Below are 22234 nucleotides of genomic sequence, written 5' to 3' on the forward strand. Positions count from 1 at the left end.
TCTGTGCCATGGGTGTACCCCTGTGACCCTCAGCCAAGCCCCTGAAGTGGCAAGGAAGGGAGGGCGCATGGGTGGGCCAGTCCCAGGACCTGCCTGCATCCCAGGAGCCACATGGTAAGAGCAGTGGGAGCTGAAAAGCAGTAACAGAACTCGAACCCATGTGGAACATGCTGATCAGGAGAGAATGGAGTGATCTGGAAGGAGAAGGCAGAGAAACAGGAAGGGCAGGAGGAAGCCTTACCAGGTCTCAGTGATGTTGAGAACACAGCTGGGGTGATGGAAGAAGTTGAGGCTGAGGTGGCAGGTAAAGAGCTAGGGCTTGGAGATATCCTGGTCAGTGGGACTTCTGGGCTGCTGACAGGGCCAGAGGTGCTGCTGGTGGATGTGGCAGGGGTGGTTTTCTGTGTGTTGAGTTCTTGCTGTGCCTCTGTTGGTGATCTTTGGGTAACTGAAGAGAGAAAAGCACAGGCTGATTAAGGGTGGCAGTGCAAGAAAGAAAGGCAAAGGAAGAAGGCAATTCTCATCCAGAAACTCCATGGAATGGGTGTGTGGGAGGAGATCTGCAAGACTGGATCCCATTGAGTCTTGCTGAGCAAGGGGGAAGAAGAAAAATATATGGGCCAAGAACTGGGCCTTGAGGGTACCCTCTGACAATTCACAGAATCATAGAATGGTTTAGGTTGGAAGGGACCTCAAAGCTCCCATTTCCAATCCCCTGTCATAGGCAAGGACACCTTCCAATAGAACAGGTCACTCAAGGCCTCATCTAACTTGGTCTTGAACACCTCCAGCACCCTCTGCCTCTTCCTAGAGCTTCTGAGGGAAGCAAGCCCTCTCTGGTGTACCTGTCTGCCCTCCAAGACATCCCAGACTGGACAAGAACATCTCCTGGAAGGGCTGGGGTAAGTGAGGCAGAGTCTTAGCTCAGGAGATCTTTCAGCTCCCTGTCACTCACCTACTGCAACCTGCTGCTGCAGAGTGGTTGACTGGGTTCCCTCACTCTCTACAAAGCAAGGAATCATAGAATCAACCAGGTTGGAAGAGAGCTCCAAGCTCATCTAGTCTGACCTAGCACTCAGCCCTAGCCAATCAACCAGACCATGGCAATAAGTGCCCCAGCCAGGCTTTGCTTCAACACCTCCAGGGATGGTGACTCCACCACCTCCCTGGGCAGCCCATTCCAATGCCAATCACTCTCTCTGCCAACAACTTCCTCCTAACATCCAGCCTAGACCTGCCCTGGCACAACTTAAGACTGTGTCCCCTTGTTCTGTTGCTGGGTGCCTGGCAGCAGAGCCCAACCCCACCTGGCTACAGCCTCTCTTCAGGTAGTTGTAGACAGCAATGAGCCTCCTCTGCTGCAGGCTGCACACCCCCAGCTCCCTCAGCCTCTCCTCACAGGGCTGTGCTCCAGGCCCCTCCCCAGCCTTGCTGCCCTTTTCTGGACACCTTCCAGTATCTCAATATCTCTTCTTGAATTGAGGGGCCCAGAACTGGCCACAGTACTCAAGGTGTGGTGTTAGCAATGACTGGGAGCTGGTCAGGCCCTTCAAATGTGTTGAGTTCAAAAGGAAGCTGTAATTGTGCCACAAGAAGACCCAGGTACATGCAGCCCAGCAGTTCTGCGTGAGAGCTTCATGGGTTGGGAGGCAGTGTCCACCTGCCTGCCCACTCCAGGAGACTTCCCCCTGCACACTGCCCTGGTGTGTGATGTCAGCTGCCAACTTGGCACCTCATGCTGTCATGCAGCCTCAGAGTAGACTGTACTTGTTTGTACATGGAACACCCTGAAGGGGTTTGAGTATCTATTCTGGGGAGACTTCATTACGGCGCCTAGGAGGAACACACATTCTGCTGCCAGGGACTTCCCAACAGCTCTCTTGAAAGCACAGAGAGATTCTGCCTGAATTTGGAGGGTGTGCAGAGTATGGCCTCCAAGAGGAATGTTAGGCTTAAGGTGCTAGTCAGATTTTAGATGCTTACTCCACTGGCAAGGCACATAACATTTCCAATTTTATAATGCTTCTTCAGTTATCCAGGTCCTCTCCTGTCTGTCTGCAGTGTTTAAGGCAGAGCATTCTGGGTTCCAGTTTGTGCCCAGTGCCCCTTGTCTTGCCACTGGGCACCACTGACAAGAGTCTGCCCCTAGCCTCTTGCCCCCCACCCTTTAGCTGTTGATCATCATCACTGACATGATTCTCTCTGGGGCTGCTCTCCTGCAGGCTCTCAGCTTTTCTTCCTTAGAGATGCTTCAGGCTGCCTAGCAGCTTTGTAGCCTCTGCTGGACTCTCTGGCAGATCTCTGTCTCTCTGATAGTAGGACAACTAGAAAGAACACTTAGGTTGTTATAAGCAACCATCGACCTGTGTCTCGTGAGTGATGGCATCACCTGGCAGGTACCAGGAAGCGATATTTACCTACTGTTGTTAGTTGAGGCTTGCTGGAAGTTGTGACCTGAGGTGTGGTTTGGGTAGGTATTGAGGTGGTTGTTCCCTTGTTGATAGTGGTCTGGGAGGGTGATGTGGTGAATCTCACTTGTGCTGTCTCTGTTGAAGCAGCAGTTGATGAGGCAGCAGGTGCAGGCTTGGAAGTAGTGGTTCTTTTGGTTGAGGTAGTTACTGCAGGGGTAGTGATGGTTGTAGTCATGCTCGGTGTGTTCCTAGCTGCTGTTGTATGTTCTTTTGGAGTGAAGGTAAACAAAATATTGTGAGCAGTCAATTAATTGAATAACTAAACACAGGTAAATTCTGAAGAAGCCAGCCATAGTCCAGAGACTAAGATCATCCAGTCCAACCAGCAACCCAACCCCACCCTGGCCATCAAACCATGGCCCCAAGTGCTGTGGCCACATGTCCAGGCATGGGGACTCCACCACTTCCCTGGGCAGCCTGTGCCAACCCCTGACCACTCTTGCAGCAAAAATTTTCTCAATCTCTGATCTCTCACCTGGCACAATTTCATTTCCTCTCCTGTCACCTGAGACTAGGGAGAAGAGACCAACCCCAGCTCACTGCAGCTTCCTCTCAGGGAGGTCTCTCCTCAGCCTCCTTTTCTCCAGGCTCAACACTCCCACTTTCCTCAACTGCTCTTCTCCAGTCCTGTTCTCCAGACCCTTCCCCAGCTTTGTTGCCCTTCTCTGGACATGCTCCAGCTCCTCAATGTCCAACTGCTGCCAGCCAGCAGCCTTAGGTCCTTTACTGCTGGGCAGTTTCCAGCCACTCTGCCCCAAACCTGGAGCCTTCATGGGCTTGTTGTGACCCAAGTGCAGGACCTGGTACTGGCTTTGTTAAACCTCATACTACTGTTCCTAGTCCATTGATCCAGCCTGGCCAGGACCCTTTAATAGGTTGGGTGCTCCCTGAATATAACTGCAGAACTGATCCCGTTGAGCCTGAAGCTGAGCTAATAAATCTAAGAGGAGCTGAGGTGTCTCACTGCTTAGCTTATAGAATTTCTGGTGTTCTCAGATGAGTCACAGAAGTGATTTCTGGTTGCATTTTTAACCTGATGTCTGTGTTCTTTCTCTTCCCACACACTTTTAACCTAGACTTCTGAACATTTCTGGTTTCCCAGCTCCTTCTTGGAGGCAGGCTTGGTCTGCTTCATGGTTTGGAGCCTTATGCTTGGATGCTGAGATGTCTTGCAGTTCTTTCCTAGCAGAGCTGTATCTCAACTCTCTGTAGGATGAGCTTACTCTCATTTATTTCAGACAGCTACACTAAAAACCTACCAGTTGTAGGCTGGGTAGTGACTAGAGGTGATGCTGGTGAATTTGGAACTGTGGTTTTTGAGGTTGTTGTTGGACTTGTGGTCTCAGCTGATGCAGTGACTGCAGAAGAAGCAACACTGGGGACTGTTGGCAGTGAACTCGTGGTAGAGCTTCCAGTTTCTTCAGGCTGCACTGTTGTTACTGAGAGAGAAAGATAACCAAGGTTAAAGGGTAAGGAGGAGTCCTTGGTATCCTATATCTCTATTTTACATCTATGTACATGGTCTTCTTTCTTTTTCAAGTAAAACCAACCTTAGTAACTACTACTTAAAGCCTGCTACCTGAGAGAAGTTCTCTGTCTATTCCTTGCTGCTCTGTGTGGTGAACACATTAAAGAGGAATTCTGGCAGGAGCTCTGCACATTCTCCCTTATCACTTCACAGTGACTTTGGCAGCATCACTTGTGCAGAGCAGCAGGGATGGAATTGTGTTTCATTATTCACTCAGCCCACAGTGTAGCATTTTTTTACTGCACCATCTGTCTTCAGGGACATTAATAGAATCTCTAACAAGTTTAGGATCAGTAAACACAGATTCCTATTCTAGACCAGGCTATGTGGTAGACCCAAATCAAACATTTCCATGAAGGAAAAACATTTCCATTTCCCAAACCATCACACCTTCTTAAGGGGTCAAAGTTCCACAGCCAGGCAGCACCAAGAGCTGTACAGATATTTTTGGTAGGATTCTGCACATCATCATATCCCAGACTGGTTTGGGTCAGAAGGATTTTTAAAGGTCATCCAGTGCAACCCCCTTGCAGTCAGCAGAGATGTCTGCAACTAGGGCAAGCTGCTCAGAGCCCCAAACCTGATCTGGAATGGTTCCAGCCATGTGGCATTTCCCACCACTCTGGGCAACTTGGCCAGAGTCTCACCAACCTTAGTGTCAAACATTTCTCCCTTCTCTCCAGTCTCAGCCTCTCTATCAGTTCAAACCATCACCCCTTGGCCTGGCATAACAGGCTCTGAGAAAAACTCTGTCCCCATCTTTCTTCTCAGCCCCTTTAAATACTGACAGGCTACCAGAAGGTCTCCCTGGAGCCTTCTCTTCTCCAGGCTGACCAAGCCCAACTCTCTCAGCCTGACCTCGGAGCAGAGACCTTCCAGCCCTGCCAGCATTGCTGTGGCCTCTCCTGGCACTGCTCAAACAGGTCCCTGTCTATGCTAGGCTGAGGACTCCAGAGCTGCCCCAGCACTGCAGCTGAGGTTTCAGCAGAGCACAGCAGAGGGACAGAATCCCCTCCCTGCCCCTGCTGCTGGGGATCAGCCCAGGACAGGCTGGGGTTGGGCTGGCAGTACTCAGTGCTGGCTCATCTCCAGCTTTGCACCCCCAAGTCCTTCTCCACAGAGCTGCTCTTCTTTCATCACTCAGCCTAGAATTGGTGCCAAGCAGTGCCGTGACCCAGCTGCAGGACCTTATGCTTGACACTGTTGAACTTCATGACTTCCACATGGACCCACTTCTCCAGGTCCCTCTGGATGAGTCCCATCCCTCAGGTGTGTCAGCCACACCACTCAGCTTGGTATTTTCTGCAAGCTGGCTGAGGGAGGGTGTGCAAATATTTCTGGGGAAAATTCTGTGGCAATTCTGACAGTGATTTGTCTTTCATCATGGCACATTATGTCTGTGAAGCTGGTAGTGTTACTCTATCATACAAAGAAGTACATTGCTTCTTTAAGGGCTACCTAGGATCCCTCAAACTACCACACTCACAAACATCTACCAGCATGTATGTCAGTGAGTAAAGCACTAGTTTGGACAGCTACAGAAACTCACCTGCTGAAGGTGGAGATGTTTCAGGTGTGGTCGTAGTGGTTTCATGTCCTGTTGTGCAAAGGCAGAAGAATTATAGAACCAAGCAGGTTGGAAGAGAGCTCCAAGCTCATCCAGTCCAACCTAGCACCCAGCCCTGGCCAATCAACCAGACCATGGCACTAAGTGCCCCATCGAGGCTTTGCTTCAACACCTCCAGGCATAGCCACTCCACTACCTTCCTGGGCAGCCCAGATATTGAAATGCAGCACTAAGGTCTCCCTAGAGCCTTCTCTTGTCCACGTTGAAGAACCCCAACCCTTTCATCCTGTCTTCATATGATAGATTCTTCACCCCTCTGAGCATCTTTGTGGCACTCCTGTAGACCCCTTCTAGCAGGTCTCTCCTGCATGGGGGAGTCCCATAGCTTTTCATAGGAGTAAAGCATATGGTACTAAACCTTAGTTTAAAATAACAGTTTTCAAACCTCTCTACAATGAGATCTGCTAAGCAGAATCTGTTAGCTGGCTCTGAGCCTCTTATCTGTCTTCTCTTTCATTGTTTTATGACAGGTGTTGAATGTCTGAGCCCCCCAGCTCTGCTAGAGCAGCCTCCCATGGAAGTCACAACACCACCTGTATGCTTCCAGAAGGAGTTTGTTTGGAGGAGTACTCACAGCTACCATGAACCTAATTTCTTTTGTAGGTAACTCAGGTCAGACAGGCTTATCCAGCATTTCCTACCCTAATCCTTCATGTAATGAGTTCTCTTCATGCCTTTATTTACCAGCAGCATACTAATGAGGTTATTCTGAGGGAAAGGAACGTTTGGATGAACACTCTTTGTTAATTGAGAGGTGCTAGGAGAAGAGCTTTCTTTGACAACACACAAATCTCAGAACCACAGAATGGTTTAGGTTGGAAGGGACCATAAAGATCATGTATTTCCCACCCTCTCCCCACCCTGCCCTGAGCAGGGACACCTCCTATTATCTCAGGTTGCTCAAGGTCCCATCCAACCTGGCTTTGAACACTTCCAGGGTTGGAGCCTCTACAACTTCTCTGGGCAAGCTGGCCTAGAATTGTTTTCCAGTTGCTGTAGAGAGAGAACGAGTGTAAGAGTCACTGCTTACCACAGGGCATGCATCTCTCCTCATCATAGTCATAGTATTCATCATGAGAGCAGTTGTAGCAGCCTGAAGAAAGGAGAGGAAAAGGTTGGTTTACATTTCTCAGTTAATTTTTTACTTTCTATAGCCTAATTCTTTACATTTCCCTTACTAAAACGTTGTGCTGTCTGTGAGATCAGCTGCTCAGGTAAGCTCTTCAGGCTCAGATAGAGGGCCTGTGTAGTGTGTCTGTGTAATTGGCAAAGTGATGCTTAAGTACATAGAATCATAGTATCATCCAAGTTGGAAGAGACCTCAAAGCTCATCCAATCCAACCTAGCACCCAGCCCTATCCAATCAACCAGACCATAGCACTAAGTGCCCCAGCCAGGCTTTGCTTGAATACTTCCAGGGACAGTGACTCCACCACCTTCCTGGGCAGCCCATTCCAATGCCAATCACTCTCTCTGACAACAACTTCCTCCTAACATCCAGCCTAGACCTGCCCTGACACAGCTTGAGACTGTGTCCCCTTGTTCTGTTGCTGCTTACCTGGCAGAAGAGCCCAAACCCACCTGGCTACAACCTCCATTCAGGTAGTTGTAGACAGCCTCTTCTCTAGCAGTTTAATTGGCTTCTCCAAGTGCATCCACTAGGCTAAATAAAGTTATTTACTGCTCTCTCCACATCTTTTCTTATCCAGATATAGTCTATTTTTCTGATTAAGGGCAAGTCAGGGAATTCCTTTTCAAAAGAGGCTGAGCTCCTCAATGAAGCTGGATGTGGTAGAGGTACTGAACTGATTATAGGAGTAAGGGAAAGATCTGCAGAGCTGGATCAAATTAGCATTGATTAAAGTACCATCATTTAACTGATGGCATCATTTAACTAATGCCATTATTTGACTGCAGTAGGACTGATTTAAAAAGCAGCCCCAAAAAACTTGGCAGCGTTTCTGTTTCCTGGCTGACACCAGCAGAGCTCCTTACAGAATCACAGAATTAACCAGGCTGGAAAAGACCTCTGAGATGGAGTCGAACCTATCACCCAGCACCTTCTAATTAACTAAACCCTGGCACCAAGTGCCTCATCCTGCTTCCTTTTAAACGCCTCCAGGCATGGGGACTCCACCACCTCCTCAGGCAGCCCATTCCAATGCCAATCACTCTTGCTGTGAAGAACTTCTTACTAACACCCAGCCTGAACCTGCCCTGGCACAGCCTGAGGCTGTGTCCTCTTGTTGTGTTGCTGCTTACCTGGCAGAAGAGCCCAACTCCACCTGGCTACAACCTCCCTTCAGGTATCTGTAGAGAGCAATAAGATCTCTTACCTTCAGTGTTGACATATTTGTAGTTCTGATTTGGGCAATTACAAGGCCTGTAGTGCCAGCTGCAGTTCTCATGGTTGTAGTCAGAGGAGTAACTGTCCCCATCTCCTGCTTTTGTGTGAGAGTTGTAATACTCACAGTAGACAGCTAGAAAAGGTAAAAAGCCAGAGGGAAATCAGAATTCTCAGCTGAATGGCTTGTGTCATTTCCAGATGACTGAAGAGAGGACAAAGTTAAAAAGCAGTTTGAATCAAAGCTGTTGTCACTGTTGGCTTCTGATAGAAATTGAAATTTATGCTCCAGTGAAAGCAGTTTCTGTTATTTTCTTTCTTCCCCCCCAGTCATTTCCACAGTTTTTAATATATAATGTAGTGAAATGTTGAAAAGAAACCATAGAAGATGACAAGTCCAGCATTGCTCTGTAGCACACTCATCTCCTTCTCCCCCCATACAGATGTTTTGGAGCACCCTGAAATCTTTTTCCTGTTTTCATAGAATCACAGAATGATCTGGGCTGGAAGGCACCTCCAAAGGTCATCTTGTCCAACCTCCTCTGCACTCAGCAGGGACATCCTCCACTAGAGCAGGTTACCCACAGCCCTATCAAGCCTCACCTTGAATATCTCCAGGCATGGGTCCCCAACCTCCACCCTGGGCAACCTCTTGCAGTGTTCCAGCACCCTCATGGTGCAGAACTTGTTCCTCACATCCAATCTAAATCTGCTCTGCTCTAGTTTGAAGCCATTGCAAATTGTCCTGTCTCTGCAGGCCTTTGTAAACAGGTTTGCAGTGTTCCAGCCAGCACAGCTGTCTTCGTTTCCTCAACACCCACAGGGAAGGTGATATTTATCCTGGCTAAAAGGAAATATACATTCCATTTCCTACTCCCTCTGCTGACAACCTGACAGCTTCACTGCACGTGGCAGCAGCAACAGCTGACTGCCTTCTGTGACCAGGTTATTTTCTCTCTCATTGCTAAGAGAGAATATTTTGCTTCATGTAGCACAAATGCAAACTACAGATTTCAAAATTCAGATGACTAAAGTCAGCTACTTGCCCAGGGAGGTGCTGAAGTCCCTGGAAGTGCTCAAGGAACATGTGGCCCTGGCACTTTGGGACATGGCTTAGTGGCCATGGTCAGGTTGGGTTGATGGTTGGACTTCATGACCTTAGAGGTCTTTTCCAACCAAAACAATCCTCTAAATTTATGATTTTACTTGCCCCTAGAGAAAATGCAGCTTAGGAGGTGCTTATTAAACAATTCCCTTTGATGCCTTCTGTTAATACAAAATCCCAAGCTGGTTTGGGTTGTAGGAGACCTTTAAAGCATCTAGTCCAACCACCCTGCACTCAGGAGGGACATCTGCAAGTGCAGATGCTTGCTTACAGCCCCAGACAACCTGACCTGCAGTGCTTCCACCTCTCTGGTGGCCCTGGGCAACCTGGGCCAGGCTGTCACCACCCTCAGTGCCAAATGTTTTCTTTCACTCCACTCTCAATCTCTCTCTTTTAGTTCAAACCATCCCACTTCATCCTGTCGCAACAGGCCCTGCTCAAAAGTCTGTCCCCAGTTTTCTCATCAGCCCATTGAAGGCCACCAGAAGGTCTCCCTGGAGCCTTCTCTTCTGCAGGCTGAACAACCTCACCTCTCTCAGCCTGGCTGCACAGAAGATGCTCACCTCTTTGAGTAAACAATGATAACCTTAAAGTAACAATAACAATCATAGAATGAGCTAGGTTGGAAGAGAGCTCCAAGCTCAGCCAGTCCAACCTAGCACCCAGCCTTATCCAGTCAACCAGACCATGGCACTAAGTGCCTCAGCCAGGCTTGGCTTCAACACCTCCAGGCACAGCCACTCCACCACCTCCCTGGGCAGCCCATTCCAATGCCAATCACTCTCTCTGCCAACAACTTCCTTCTAACAGCCAGCCTAGACCTGCCCTGGCACAGCTTGAGACTGTGTCCCCTTCTTCTGCTGCTGCTTGCCTGGGAGAAGAGATGAACCCAACCTGGCTACAGCCTCCCTTCAGGTAGCTGCAGACAGCAATGAGCTCTGCCCTGAGCCTCCTCTCCTCCAGGCTGCACACCCCCAGCTCCCCTCAGCCTCTCCTCACAGGGCTGTGCTCCAGGCCCCTCACCAGCCTTCTTGTCCTTTTCTGGACATGTTCCAGTACCTCAACATCTCTCTTGAATTGAGGGACACAGCACTCAAGGTGTGGCCTGACAGTGCTGAGTATAGGGGCAGAATAACCTCTCTTGTCCTGCTGGCCACACTGCTCCTGAGCCAGGCCAGGAGGATCATCTCTTCAAGTAAACAATGATAACCTTAAAGTAACAACACTAATCTCTTCAGGCTGTTTAAAGAGAGCTTAAAGGAACTCACGGCAGAACTCGGGGGTCCTCCAGTCGATGCAGATGCCCTTCTCCAGGCATGCCATGGCATACACCGAGATGGCATCACACATGCACTCACAGTCCCCTCCAATGTCACAGCCGCACGAGTCCCGCACGCAGGCCTCGTAGTAGGGCATGCGATTGACCTGCATTGGAAAGCCAAGGAAAGGGTTCAAGTGAGAGCTGCTCTCTTCCCTCCAAGTGCTCATCAGAGCAGTTACAATCCTGCCTCACAGAAAGCTTTTGGGCAAGAGTGTAGGGTTCTCCTACAGGATAAACTGCTGGAGAGAGTTCAGAGAAGGCCATCCAGAAAAAAATGGATGAGGCGCTTAGTGCTGTGGTCTAGCTGATTGGATAGGGCTGGGTGATACTTTGGACTGGATGAGCTTGGAGCTCTCTTCCAACCTGGCTGATTCTATGACAGTGAAGATGCTCAGAGGGCTGGAGCAGCTCTGCTATGAGGACAGGCTATAAGAGTTGGGGCTCTTCAGCCTGAAAAAGAGAAGGCTTCAAGAAGACCTCGGAGTGGACTTCCAGTATCTGTCGGGGCCTACAGGAGGGCTGGGGAGGGGCTATTGACAAGGTCTTGTAATGACAAGATGAGGAGGAATGGGTTTAAACTGGCAGAGGGAAGATTGAAACTGGATGTTAAGAAAGGATTCTGTGTAGTGAGGGCGGTGAGACACTGGCACAGGCTGCCCAGGGAGGTTATGATATTTTTAACTCCTTGGTTTATGCCACACTTAGCTTCCATGCTTACAGAAGGGCTGATGCAAAGGAGATGAGCATAAACAAGAGGCAGAAAGCATTTGAAACGAATTTTAGTAAACCATTTTGAGGAGGAGAAAATCAACTGTCAGGAGCATGAGCATTTTGGAAGGATACAAATGATGCCTCTAGATGACAGGAAGGGCAAAGCAATTCTCACCTTATTGTGGCAGGCAGAGAAGACCTGGCTGTTGATGATGGAACAAGTCTTTTCTGCCCACGCTTTCCGGTAAGGGTTCTTGCTGCAGGGGTCCACTACAAAGTAGACATCTCCACAGAGAGGATTCTCCTTCCAAGAGTTGACAAACTCCAGCTCATTTGATGCCACATATTTGCTTCGAGTTTGGAAATCATCCTTCATGTTGCCATTGTAGTTGCCACACAAGCCACAGATTGTTTCCTGGGTTCAGCCGAAGCAGCAATGTCAGCGCAGCAAGTTACAACCACTACTCCTCCTTTCCAGGTACTGAACCTTCCCTGTGCTTTAGTACTGGACTGGATCTACAAACACTCTCTCATGCATTTTTGGTGTCTTCTGCATGAGGTTCTTCTCTTCATGGGGGGATGAAATTTTCTCCCCTCTACACTCTAACCTGTCCTCACGCAGAGGTCAAATTCAGCCATGCAGTGGGAGAAAATGCAAGCACTTAGCTCAAAGATGTCCTGAGTGCTGTAGGACAATCTCTTAAAAGACAACCTCTAGTGAAAATCTGTACTGGCTTGGAGATAATGGTCAAAATAAGGACACCCTCAGTCAGTCTGCAGATGATACCAAGCTGTATGGGTGGGTTTTGTTCTGCTGAGGGGTCAGGAGGCTCTACAGAGGGACCTGGGCAGGCTGCATCGATGGGCCAAGGTAAATGTGATGAGGTTCAACAAGGCCAAGTGCTGGGTCCTGCACTTGGGTCACAACAACCCCATGAACACTCCAGGCTTGGGGCAGAGTGGCTGGAGAGTCACCCAGAGGAAAAAAAAACTGAGGGTGCTGGCTGACAGCAGCTGGTGACAAGCCAGCATGTGCCCAGGTGGCCAAGGCCACCAGCAGCCTGGCCTGGATCTGCAGTGGTGTGGCCAGCCAGGAGTAGGGCAGTGACTGTGCCTCTGTACTGGGCACTGATGAGACCACACCTTGAGTGCTGGGTTGGTTTTTGGCCTCTCCCTCTAAAAAGGACATCGAGGAGATGGAGCATGTCTGGAGAAGGGCAACAAAGCTGGGGAAAGGTCTGAAGAATAGGGCTGAGGAGGAGCAGCTGAGGGTGTGTAGTGTGGAGAAAAGGAGGCTCATTGCTCTCTACAGCTCCCTGAAAGGAGGTTGGAGCAAAGTATGGATCAGTCTCTTCCAAGTATCAAGTGATAGGGCAAGAGAAGATGGCCTCAAGTCGTGCCAGGGGAGGTTTAGGTTGGACATGAGGAACAATTTCTTCCCTGAAAGGGTTATTAAGTCCTGCAATAGGATGCCTGGGACAGAGGTGGAGTCCTCATCCCAGAAGGATTTGAAAAGCCACGTAGATGTGGTGCTGAGGGACATAGCTTAGGGGTAACCTGGCAGTGTGGGACTCACTGATCTTAAAGGTCTCTTCCAACCAAAGTGACTTCTATGATTCTATGAACTGCCAGCAGCACCTCCAACAACCCTTTGCTAGGGAGTCAAGGAAACCGTAATCAAATGTGCAGCCAAACATGAACCAAAGGACAGCTCTTGGAGGAAGCTGTTCTGCAGTACCTGTGTTTCCCTAGAGATCTTGATGAAGACATTCATGTGCTTATTCCAGATAATGGTCATGTTGTACTTCCCTGGGATGGTGATGTCAAGCATCAAGTGAAGAACATTCTCTTTCACTTTGTAATGCACCCCAGGATTCTCTCCAGAAACAGTGTAGGCTTCGTCTCGCAGGATGAACGTCAGGTTCTGGAAGACATTTTAGCTGCATGTCATAACTCAGCAGGTGCAAAGGTTTTGTTTGCTCTGGGTCACATTGCTGAAGGGATTGTGCTGCTTGGACTTAATTTTTGAGAAGGGATGGCAGGCAGGGGAACCATTCCAGTGTCCACATAACCAACAGAACCTTGGCTGCCCAGGGGAGTTGTGGAGTCTCCCTCTCTGGAGATATTCAAAACCTGCCTAAATGTGTTCCTGTGTGATCTGCTTTAGGTGATCCTGCTCTGCAGGGGTGGGTGGACTGCATGATCCTTCAAGGTCCCTTCCAGCCCCTGATATTCTGTGATTCTGTGAACAGAAATGTTCACCTGAAGCATGCATTTGTGAAACTGGAGCCTAAGAAAACCAGCAGACCAACTTCACCACCACAGCACTGACCAGCTGAAGCTGACACTACTTGGACAGTGATGTGGCAAGTGTGGACTGCTTGTAGTGACTCTTCCTTGGGGTAAGTTGGGAGGCCTGAGAGAGTTGGGAGCTGTTCAGTCTGGAGAGGAGAAGGCTCCAAGGTGACCTTCTTGTGGCCTTTTAGTGTCTTAAGGGGGCCTACAAGAAAGCTGGGGAGGGACTTTTTAGGCTGTTAGGTAGTGATAGGACTGGGGGCAATGAAACAAAGCTAGAAATGGGGAGACTCAGACTGGACATGAGGAGGAAGTTCTTCAGCATGAGGGTGGTGAGACCCTGGAAGAGGTTGCCCAGGAAGGTGGTAGAAGCCTCATCCCTGGAGGTGTTTAAGGCCAGGTTGGATGAGGCTCAGGACAACCTAATCTAGTGAGGTGTCCCTGCCCATGTCAGGGGGGTTGAAACTGGCTGATCCTTGTGGTCCCTTCCAACCCTGACTGCTTCTATGACATCTCATTGTCTGTGTTGTTCTCTTTGTCAGACATGAAGGCTGATCTGATAGTACTGGTGGTTACTGTCCCATGGGGCTGAGAACAGCAAAGCTTGCCCAGTTCTGGAAGCTGGCACACAGCAGTGGAAGGAAATGAGGATAACTGCTCATTGCTGTAGTTTTTGTGGCTGAATCTCAAGTGAGATCTGGATAGATTTTGAGGTGCAGATGTTGCTCAGACTCAGAGAAATTTGGGGAGATTTTGCTCATCATCCATGATGAGAACATCTCACTTTTGTGCTGTTGTTTTCTAGAGCTTGATGGGGTATGAAATCAGCATCTTTTGCTATTGATCAATGAATTCCTCAATCTGTAAAGTACAAAATTTTATAGCTTCTGTGTAGGCAACAAGTTTGGGAACATGAGAACTGAAAAAATAACCCAAGCCTGATGGCAGTTCTTGTACTCAGCTGAGGTGAGGCCACACCTTGACTGAGGGAGCTGGAAATGGTTAGCATGAAACAGAGGAAGCTGAGGACAGACCTCATGGCTGCCTACAGCTGCCTGAAGGGATGTTGTGGAGAGGTTGGTGCTGGTCTCTTCTCACAGGTAATTAGTGACAGAACAAGAGGGAATGGCCTGAAGCTGTGACTGGGTAGGTTTAGACTGGACATTAAGAAAATGTTTTCCTAGCCAGAGTGCTCAGGGCTTGGAGAGTGCTGCCCAGGGAGGTAGTGGAGTCACCAACCCTGGATGTGTTTAAAAGTCATTTGGCTGTGGTGCTTGGGGATATGGTTTAGGGGAGCCTTGTAGGGTAAGGATAATGGTTGGACTTGGTGATCCTGAGGGGCTTTTCCAGCCTAAATGTTTCTGTGTTTCTTCTGGACATCAATTACCTATGTTGTGGTATTTTAATCAGGACTGGACTGGGCTGCCACTCTCACTGCTGGTGCTCTGTGGTGCAGGTAGTCTGCTGCTGAAAACTGACCTTTAATACAGCAGTAACAGAAGGACAAATATCCAGCCTGGATGTTTCTGTGATCCCTGCTAGAACCCAAGCTCTGGGTTTAGAACACAAGCTCTGGGTTTAGAACACAACTTCACTTACAAGCCATCACTTCAAAGACATAATTAAAGCTTCCAAAAGGGAAACAACCATGGGGCATAAAACAGCTCTTCAGCTGGGTGCCAGCAGGATGGAGCTCTTACCCCAAGGTAAATGCTGATGGATCTGGAGCAGGTAACTCCTGATCTCCCACAGATGACATTCTCAGTAACAATTTTGAAAGAGGAAACAGGTCTGGTAACACTGCAGCCATCCTACAAAAAAAAAAACCCAAAACAAACCATTAAAAGCACCAAACCATAACGGACTTTGTCTGGAGTCTTCCAGATTAAGCTATTATAGCATTGAGAAGTAAAGAAAGCTGAAACATGTCATGGCTCTGATTCTGCCTGCTGATGACCTCTGATTTGGTAGGGAAACTGATATTGCTTCCCTAAAAGATGTAGTTGGCTGGCACAGAATACACAGCAGTGGCTGTTCTTAAATCTAAAACTGGTTGTAATTGCATGGTAAAAAAACGACAACACTCCAGTGCTTTGAGTAGCAAATCCTTTGTTCTTAAGCAATGATATAAGCAGAAGTTAGCACCACACATGAAGTGGTTATAAAGATATGAAATGCTGATTGGAAATGCACCCTAGGATGTTTGCATTTGCCCTTTCAATCAAGCTTTTCCCTGATGCTAAGACAGTGCCTGAGCTAAGCAAGGCTTGGCACATTACCATGGCTAGGATGTATTCACAGTTGCCATCAAACACAAAGCGCTGCCCATCAAAAGTGGTGATGTGACCTTCTCCATACAGGTTACATGTTGAGGAGCACCTGGATTTCTGCACACATTTCCATTTGCCTTTTGTGCAAGTGCTGGGAAGTGAAGAGAGAAAACATACCCAAATGTCAAAGAAATCATAGAATGGGTTAGGTTGGAAGGGACCCCAAAGCTCATCCAGTTCCAACCCCATGTCATAGGCAGGGACACCTCCCGCTAGAGCAGGTTGCTCAAGGCCTCATCCAACCTGGCCTTGAACACCTCCAGGAAGGTTGCAGAGCACAGAATCAGGAGAAATAGGAGTTCCACAAGGGAAGCTGGTGAGATTCTTACCAGATCTCGCACTCGGTGTGGATCTGTTCACCTTTCCCATAGGCCAGGCCCCCGTATTCACAGGGACACTCCTCAGCCGGCACACATCTGCCGTCCAGGTTCTCGTAGAGCCCATCGGCACAGACACAGCCTGACTCGCATTTGGTGGGGATCTGGCAAAGAGCAGATGCCAGATAGGAAGTAAGATCTGGTTTATCTTGTGTGCTGCTGTGGGTTGGACCCCAATGAATTGGAATTTATCCCATAGAGTAAATTACCCACACAAGCTCAGAACTTGTAAATCACAGAATTAACCAGGTTGGAAAAGAGCTTTGAGCTCATCGAGTCCAACCTATCACCTAACACCTTCTAAATAACTAACCCATGGCACTAAGTGCCTCATCCAGACTCCTTTTAAACACCTCCAGGGATGGGGACTCCACCACCTCCCTGGGCAGCCCATTCCAATGCAAATCTCTCTTTCTATGAAGAACTTCTTCCTAACATCCAGCCTGAACCTGCAGTTTGATTCCTTTAATTACATCTTGGATGTATGAATGTCTTCATATCCACAGGGTGTGGAAATAATCTCAGAACTGCTTGGGTTGGAAAAGACCTTAAAGCTCAGCCAGTTCCAACCCCCTGCCATGGGCAGGGACACCTCGCACTAGGCCAGATTGCTCAAGACCTCATCCAACCTGGCCTTGAACACCCTCAGGGAGGGAGTATCCACAGCCTCCTGGGCAACCTGTGCCAGTGTCTCCCTATACTCTCAAGGATTTCTTCCTCATATCCAGTCTCAACCTCCCCTCTTCCAGCTCAAAGCCATTTCCCTCATCCTATCACTGCAAGCCTTTGTTAAAAGTGCTTCTCCAGCTTCCTGCTAGCCCCTTCAGGTACCAGAATGTTGCCCTAAGGTCTCCCTGAAGCCTCTTCTCCAGGCTGAGCAGCCCCAATTCTCACAGCTTGTCTGATGTTCAGCTGTATCACATCAGAAGAAAAAAATCTCCTTTCTCAGAATCATAGAAGGACTGAACCAAGTTCTAAGTAACAACTTGAACATTTTTCCTCTCACAGGAGGTTGAGCATCTCATAGCTATGAGACTCACACAATCAATTCCAGTAGCCAGCATCTGACAGGTGGGGGCACAGGCAGCTCCATACTTGTTTTCCAAGTTGTCAGAACATGATATGTATTTCTTAGGAGCTTTGCAGTTTTCTAGGAAAACAAAAGAATGAAGGAAAGTGAACATCAGAGAGATTGTGAAGTACCAATTTTACAACCAAAGGGCAAAGAATGTGTTTCTAATTAAACCACCTCAGACCCATACCTGCAGGATCTTGAAGTTTGCCTGTGCAGCTGAGCCTCCCATTAACACAGTAGCTGGGGAAAAAAAAACATAATAACAAATAGAAAGGGAAAACTTAGAAGATAATAGGTAAGGTCTGATTACACAAGCCCTGTGAGGAGAGGCTGAGGGAGCTGGGGGTGTGCAGCCTGCAGCAGAGGAGGCTCAGGGCAGACCTCATTGCTGCCTGAAGGGAGCATGTAGCCAGGTGGGGTTCAGCTCTTCTCCCAGGCGAGCAGCAACAGAACAAGGGGACACAGTCTCAAGTTGTGCCAGGTGAGGTCTAGGCTGGATGTTAGGAGGAAGTTGTTGTCAGAGAGAGTGATTGGCACTGGAATGGGCTGCCCAGGGAGGTGGAGTCACTGTCCCTGGAGATGTTCAAGCAAAGCCTGGATGAGGCTTTGTGTCATGCTTTAGTGTCGTGGTCTGGTTGATTGGCTAGGGCTGGGTGCTAGATTGGACTGGCTGAGCTTGGAGCTCTCTTCCAACCTGCTTGATTCTATGATTCTCTTCTGCATGCAGCTGGAGCAATCAAGTGGCTGCATGGTACTTAGCTGCTTATGGCTATTGAACCCTCTGCAGAGCCCCATGAAGACCCTCTCCCCCCATTTTCAGTTGGTCAGTGATTAGAGGTGACACACTTACCAGGTCACCCCAGCAGTGACTGTGGACTGGTCAGGTAGGATGTACTTTCGGTCATCTAGATAGCAGGGGCAGTGAGATTTCCGCACGCACTCGCTCTTGTGGTTCAAGTAGGTTCCTTCAGGACAGTGGCAGCCTTCAATAGGGATGTCAGTTGGGTGGCACTCCAGGGCTCGGTTGGAGAGGGACAAGCATGTCCTGTCACATGCCTGAGTGTTGTAGCTGAATGTTTGGTTGCCAGTACAAGTAACGGCTGCACAAGGAGACAAGAGTGTAGGTTGGACATCGTTGGTGAGAGTCATGATGACTCTCTAGTAGCTAGAGAGTGGGCTCCACATAGGGGTCTGGGGTCCACGCAGGGAGCACATTCCCAACTGTCCCGCTGGATGCCGTACCGGGTAAGGGAGCTGATCTCCACCCCAGCAGGAGTCATGCTTCCTCCTACCCTATCCTGGGCTTCACTGACCCAATAAGAGTATTCAAAGTGGTGAAGCAAATTATGGGCATGAAGTGGACATGCCTTGGTCCTTTGCCCACGGGAAGATCAAGTTGGGCAAAAGTACAGTTGTGTGATGGACTTAATTAAATGGGATTGGCTACCTAAACCATTCTATGACTTCCCATTGGAATGGGCTGCCCAGGGAGGTGGTGGAGTTGCTGTCCCTGGGGGCATTCAAGAAGGAACTGGATGAGGCACTTAGTGCCATGGTCTAGTTGATTGGCTAAGGCTGGGTGCTAGATTGGACTGGATGATCTTGGAGGCCTCTTCCAACCTGGTTGATTCTATGATTCTATTGTGCCAACATCTTCAGGGATGGTTTCACAGAATCATGGAATGTCAGGGGCTGGAAGGGACCTCCAGAGCTCCTCCAATCCAACCCCCTGCAGAGCAGGATCACCTAGAGCAGATCACACAGGAACACATCTAGGCACGTTTTGAATGTCTCCAGAAGAGGGAGAATCCACAACTCAACCCTCCCAGGCAGCCTGTTCTAGTGTTCTGGCACCCTCACTGCCCCTTTACTCTGCACTGGTGAGGCTGCAGCTGGAGTACTGTGACCAGTTCTGGGCTCCCTAGTTCAAGAGGGATATAGAACTGCTTGAGAGAGTCCAGTACAGAGCCACAAAAATGCTGAAGGGAACAGAACATTTCTCTTACAAGGAGAGCCTGAGGGAGCTGGGGTTTGAAGACAAGGAGGAGACTGAGAGGTCACCTCATTCATGTTTATAAAGATGTAAAGGTGGGTGCCAGGAGGCTGGAGCCAGGCTCTGCTGGGGGATGCCTGATGCCAGCACAAGGGGCAATGGTGGAAGTTGAGGCATAAGAAGTTTCATGTAAACATGGGGAGGATTTTTTTTCCCTGTGAGGTTGACAGAACACTGGAACAGGCTGCCTTGGGGAGTTGTGGAGTCTCCCTCTCTGGAGATACTCAAAACCTGCGTGGTTGTGTTCCTGTGTGATCTGCTCTAGACGATCCTGCTCTGCAGGGGGGTTGGACTGGATGAGCTCTGGAGGTACTTTCCAGCCCCTGACATTCTGTGATCCTGTGATCCTCAGAGGTCCCTTTCCGAGGTATTCTAATGCCTGACAAGTAGTTTTGAAAGATGTTCTTGCTTTTATTTGGTTTTGTGATAGGGTTAATCAATCATGGGAACATTCTAAATGGCAACAGGCAGACCTGTGTGCCTGCATTCATCTAGTGGCAGATTGGTAGGGGCTGGTTCAGTGACTTACTGCAGTTGTCCATGATGTTTCTCCAGTTCTCAAGGATTAAGCCCATTGAACTGCATGTTCTTGCATATGATCCCAGAGCAGAACAGATGTAAGGAAAGGTCTCTTCATAATTACAGGCTTGGTAGACACATCTCTGAAAACAAATGCATGGAGAGCACTCTGTTACTGGGAAGCAGGCATTTGGAAGAGCTCAAGTCTGGAAGGATTCAAAAGTCATGTGGAAGTGATGCTGAGGGACATGACTTAATGGTGACCTGGCAGAGCTGGGTTAACAGTCCGACTCAATGGTCTTAAAACTAGGCTGGATGGTGCCTTGAGCACCCTGCTCCAGAGGGCTGGAACTAGATAACCTTTAAGATCCCTTCTAACCTGAACCATTCTATGGTCTCAGAAGTCTTTTCTAATCTAAATGATTCTACAATTCTCTAATACCATGCTGAATCACAGAGGTTAAGTCCTGCAAAGTACACATTCACTGCATAACTAAAGCTGATGGAAAAGAAGAGATTCTTTCCTTGGTTGATGTGAAACAAATCCACCCCAAAGGCCTTTTTTATTCACTGCTTCTCATTTTTAATTTCCAAAATGTTTTGTAGAGTTTGGCAAATATAACAAGCTCAAATATGCATGTGGGGAAAACCACTCCTTGGCATGGTTGAAGTCGCCATGGTGGAGAGCTGCAGCATGAGCAAAACCACCTTCTGATTCATAGGGGTGGGCCTGGTGCCTGGGAACAAACAGACTTTGAGCCTGCTGCAGGGATTCTTTTCAGAACCACACTTGTTTCTGTGTATTGCTGATCCAAAAAGAGTGGGATACTGTATATGAGAGAACTTTCTGGTCCAGATGGACCAGTCTCTGTACAGATTGGCTCCATCTGTGCAACGTCTCTCATCATTCCCTACCTTGTAGAAAGGCAGAGGGTTCACCACAGCATGGCACTTCTCAAACACTGTACCCTTCTTGGTAAGAACAGAGCAATGAGTCTCAGCAGAAATTTCTAAGGGAAGTAAACGATGGACATCAAACAGAGAAAGTTAGAAACAGAAATGAAAGAAAAATAAAAACAACAAAGAAATGAAAAATGGGGAAAAAGGAAAGAAACAACCACCAAAAGCAACCCTGGGCACATTACTCCAGCTGAGCTTTTGGCAGTGATGGACTGAACAAAAGGACAACTTCTTAGCTGGTTAGCTTGCAGACTACAGTTCTGTTCAAACAGCTCAGTAAGGATTTTCTTTTTAAGCCTAATAGAAATTAGTCAAGAAAGACTTCAGAAGGCAAAGCCTCAAGTACAGTCAAGCACTGCTGAGCAAGTCTGACACCCACAGGCATTGTAGTTTCACTGGAAATCACCAAACCCCTCCCATTCATTGTCTCAGTCCCAGATCTCTAGAGTAGGATCTGATGAGCTAGCAGTAGGTTTACAAATCAGAGATGTCTTGGTGACAGGACTCGTCATATTCAGTTGTTTCAGACTCTCTCATTCCCCTGGTATGGGCTTATGGAAGTGTCAGACAAAGCCAGCTGGAGGGAGCAGCTGCAAGAGGATCATCCACTTACTGTTCAGCTGGCTCAAAGCACAAGGGTCGGTGTCTCTTTCCAGAGCAGGATGGCAATTCCCTGCCCTCCAGGAATCAGCAAAGAGGGAGGCTGTCCCTTCAATGATGTCCATGCTGGTCATGAAGTCATCTGTAGTGTCCCCATTGTAATTGCCACACAAACCTAATAGCATCAGAAAGGGATGAAAAAGGGCAAAATGAAATGCTATGTACACAATGGTCTGTGTGAGAACAGTGATAGAATCATAGGATGGGTTAGGTTAGAAGGGACCTCAAAGCTTATACAGTTCCAACCCCCCACCATAGGCAGGGACACCTCCACTAGAATAGGTCGCTCAAGGCCTCATCCAACCTGGCCTTGAACACCTCCAGGGAGAATCCAGGGAAGCTTATTTCCTAAAAGAGTGTGTCCAGAGAAAGACAACAAGGCTCTTGTGGGGTTTGGAGGGCAGCTGAAGGATCTGGGATTGTTTAGCCTGGAGAAGAGGAGCCTGAGGGAAGACCTCATTGCTCTCTGCAGCTCCCTGAAAAGAGGTTGGAATGAAGCTGGTGTTGGTCTCTGCTCCCAAGTATCAAGTGAGAGGATGAGATGAAATGGTCTTAAATTGTGCCAGGGGAGGTTTAGGTTGGAGATTAGGAAAAATTTACTTCCTGCCAGAGAGGTCAGGGGTTTGAGCAGGCTGCCCAGAGAGGTGGTGGAGTCCCCATCCCTGGAGGTGTTCAAGAGCTGCAGATGTGGCACTTCAGGGTACAGTTTAGTGGTCATGGTAGTTGGGTAAACCTCTCCTATGGGGACAGGCTGAGAGAGTTGGGGCTCTTCAGCCTGGAAAAGAGAAGGTTTTGAGGAGACCTTAGACTGGCTTTCCATTATCTGAAGAGGGCTGGGGAGGGACTATTGACAAGGAG

General features: G+C 48.6%; 1 protein-coding gene across 1 annotated transcript in view; it reads right to left on the reverse strand.

Annotated features, from left to right (window-relative positions):
• The window catches only part of MUC6 (mucin 6, oligomeric mucus/gel-forming), a 57392-nt gene that overhangs the window by 13747 nt on the left and 21411 nt on the right, over positions 1-22234 (reverse strand). Inside the window, exons 14-31 of the mRNA XM_064163994.1 lie at positions 21330-21491; positions 20672-20766; positions 19767-19899; positions 18035-18284; positions 17372-17424; positions 17150-17259; positions 16062-16213; positions 15682-15823; positions 15103-15213; positions 12846-13031; positions 11283-11522; positions 10344-10500; positions 7963-8106; positions 6657-6719; positions 5549-5596; positions 3731-3910; positions 956-1003; positions 242-448 (exon numbers count right to left, since the gene is read on the reverse strand). Of these exons, the coding sequence (XP_064020064.1) occupies positions 242-448; positions 956-1003; positions 3731-3910; positions 5549-5596; positions 6657-6719; positions 7963-8106; positions 10344-10500; positions 11283-11522; positions 12846-13031; positions 15103-15213; positions 15682-15823; positions 16062-16213; positions 17150-17259; positions 17372-17424; positions 18035-18284; positions 19767-19899; positions 20672-20766; positions 21330-21491 (2481 nt within the window). The remainder of the gene's footprint in view (positions 1-241; positions 449-955; positions 1004-3730; positions 3911-5548; positions 5597-6656; positions 6720-7962; positions 8107-10343; positions 10501-11282; positions 11523-12845; positions 13032-15102; positions 15214-15681; positions 15824-16061; positions 16214-17149; positions 17260-17371; positions 17425-18034; positions 18285-19766; positions 19900-20671; positions 20767-21329; positions 21492-22234) is intronic.

The sequence above is a fragment of the Pogoniulus pusillus genome, chromosome 24, assembly GCF_015220805.1.
Source record: "Pogoniulus pusillus isolate bPogPus1 chromosome 24, bPogPus1.pri, whole genome shotgun sequence".
Classification (NCBI taxonomy): Eukaryota; Metazoa; Chordata; class Aves; order Piciformes; family Lybiidae; genus Pogoniulus; species Pogoniulus pusillus.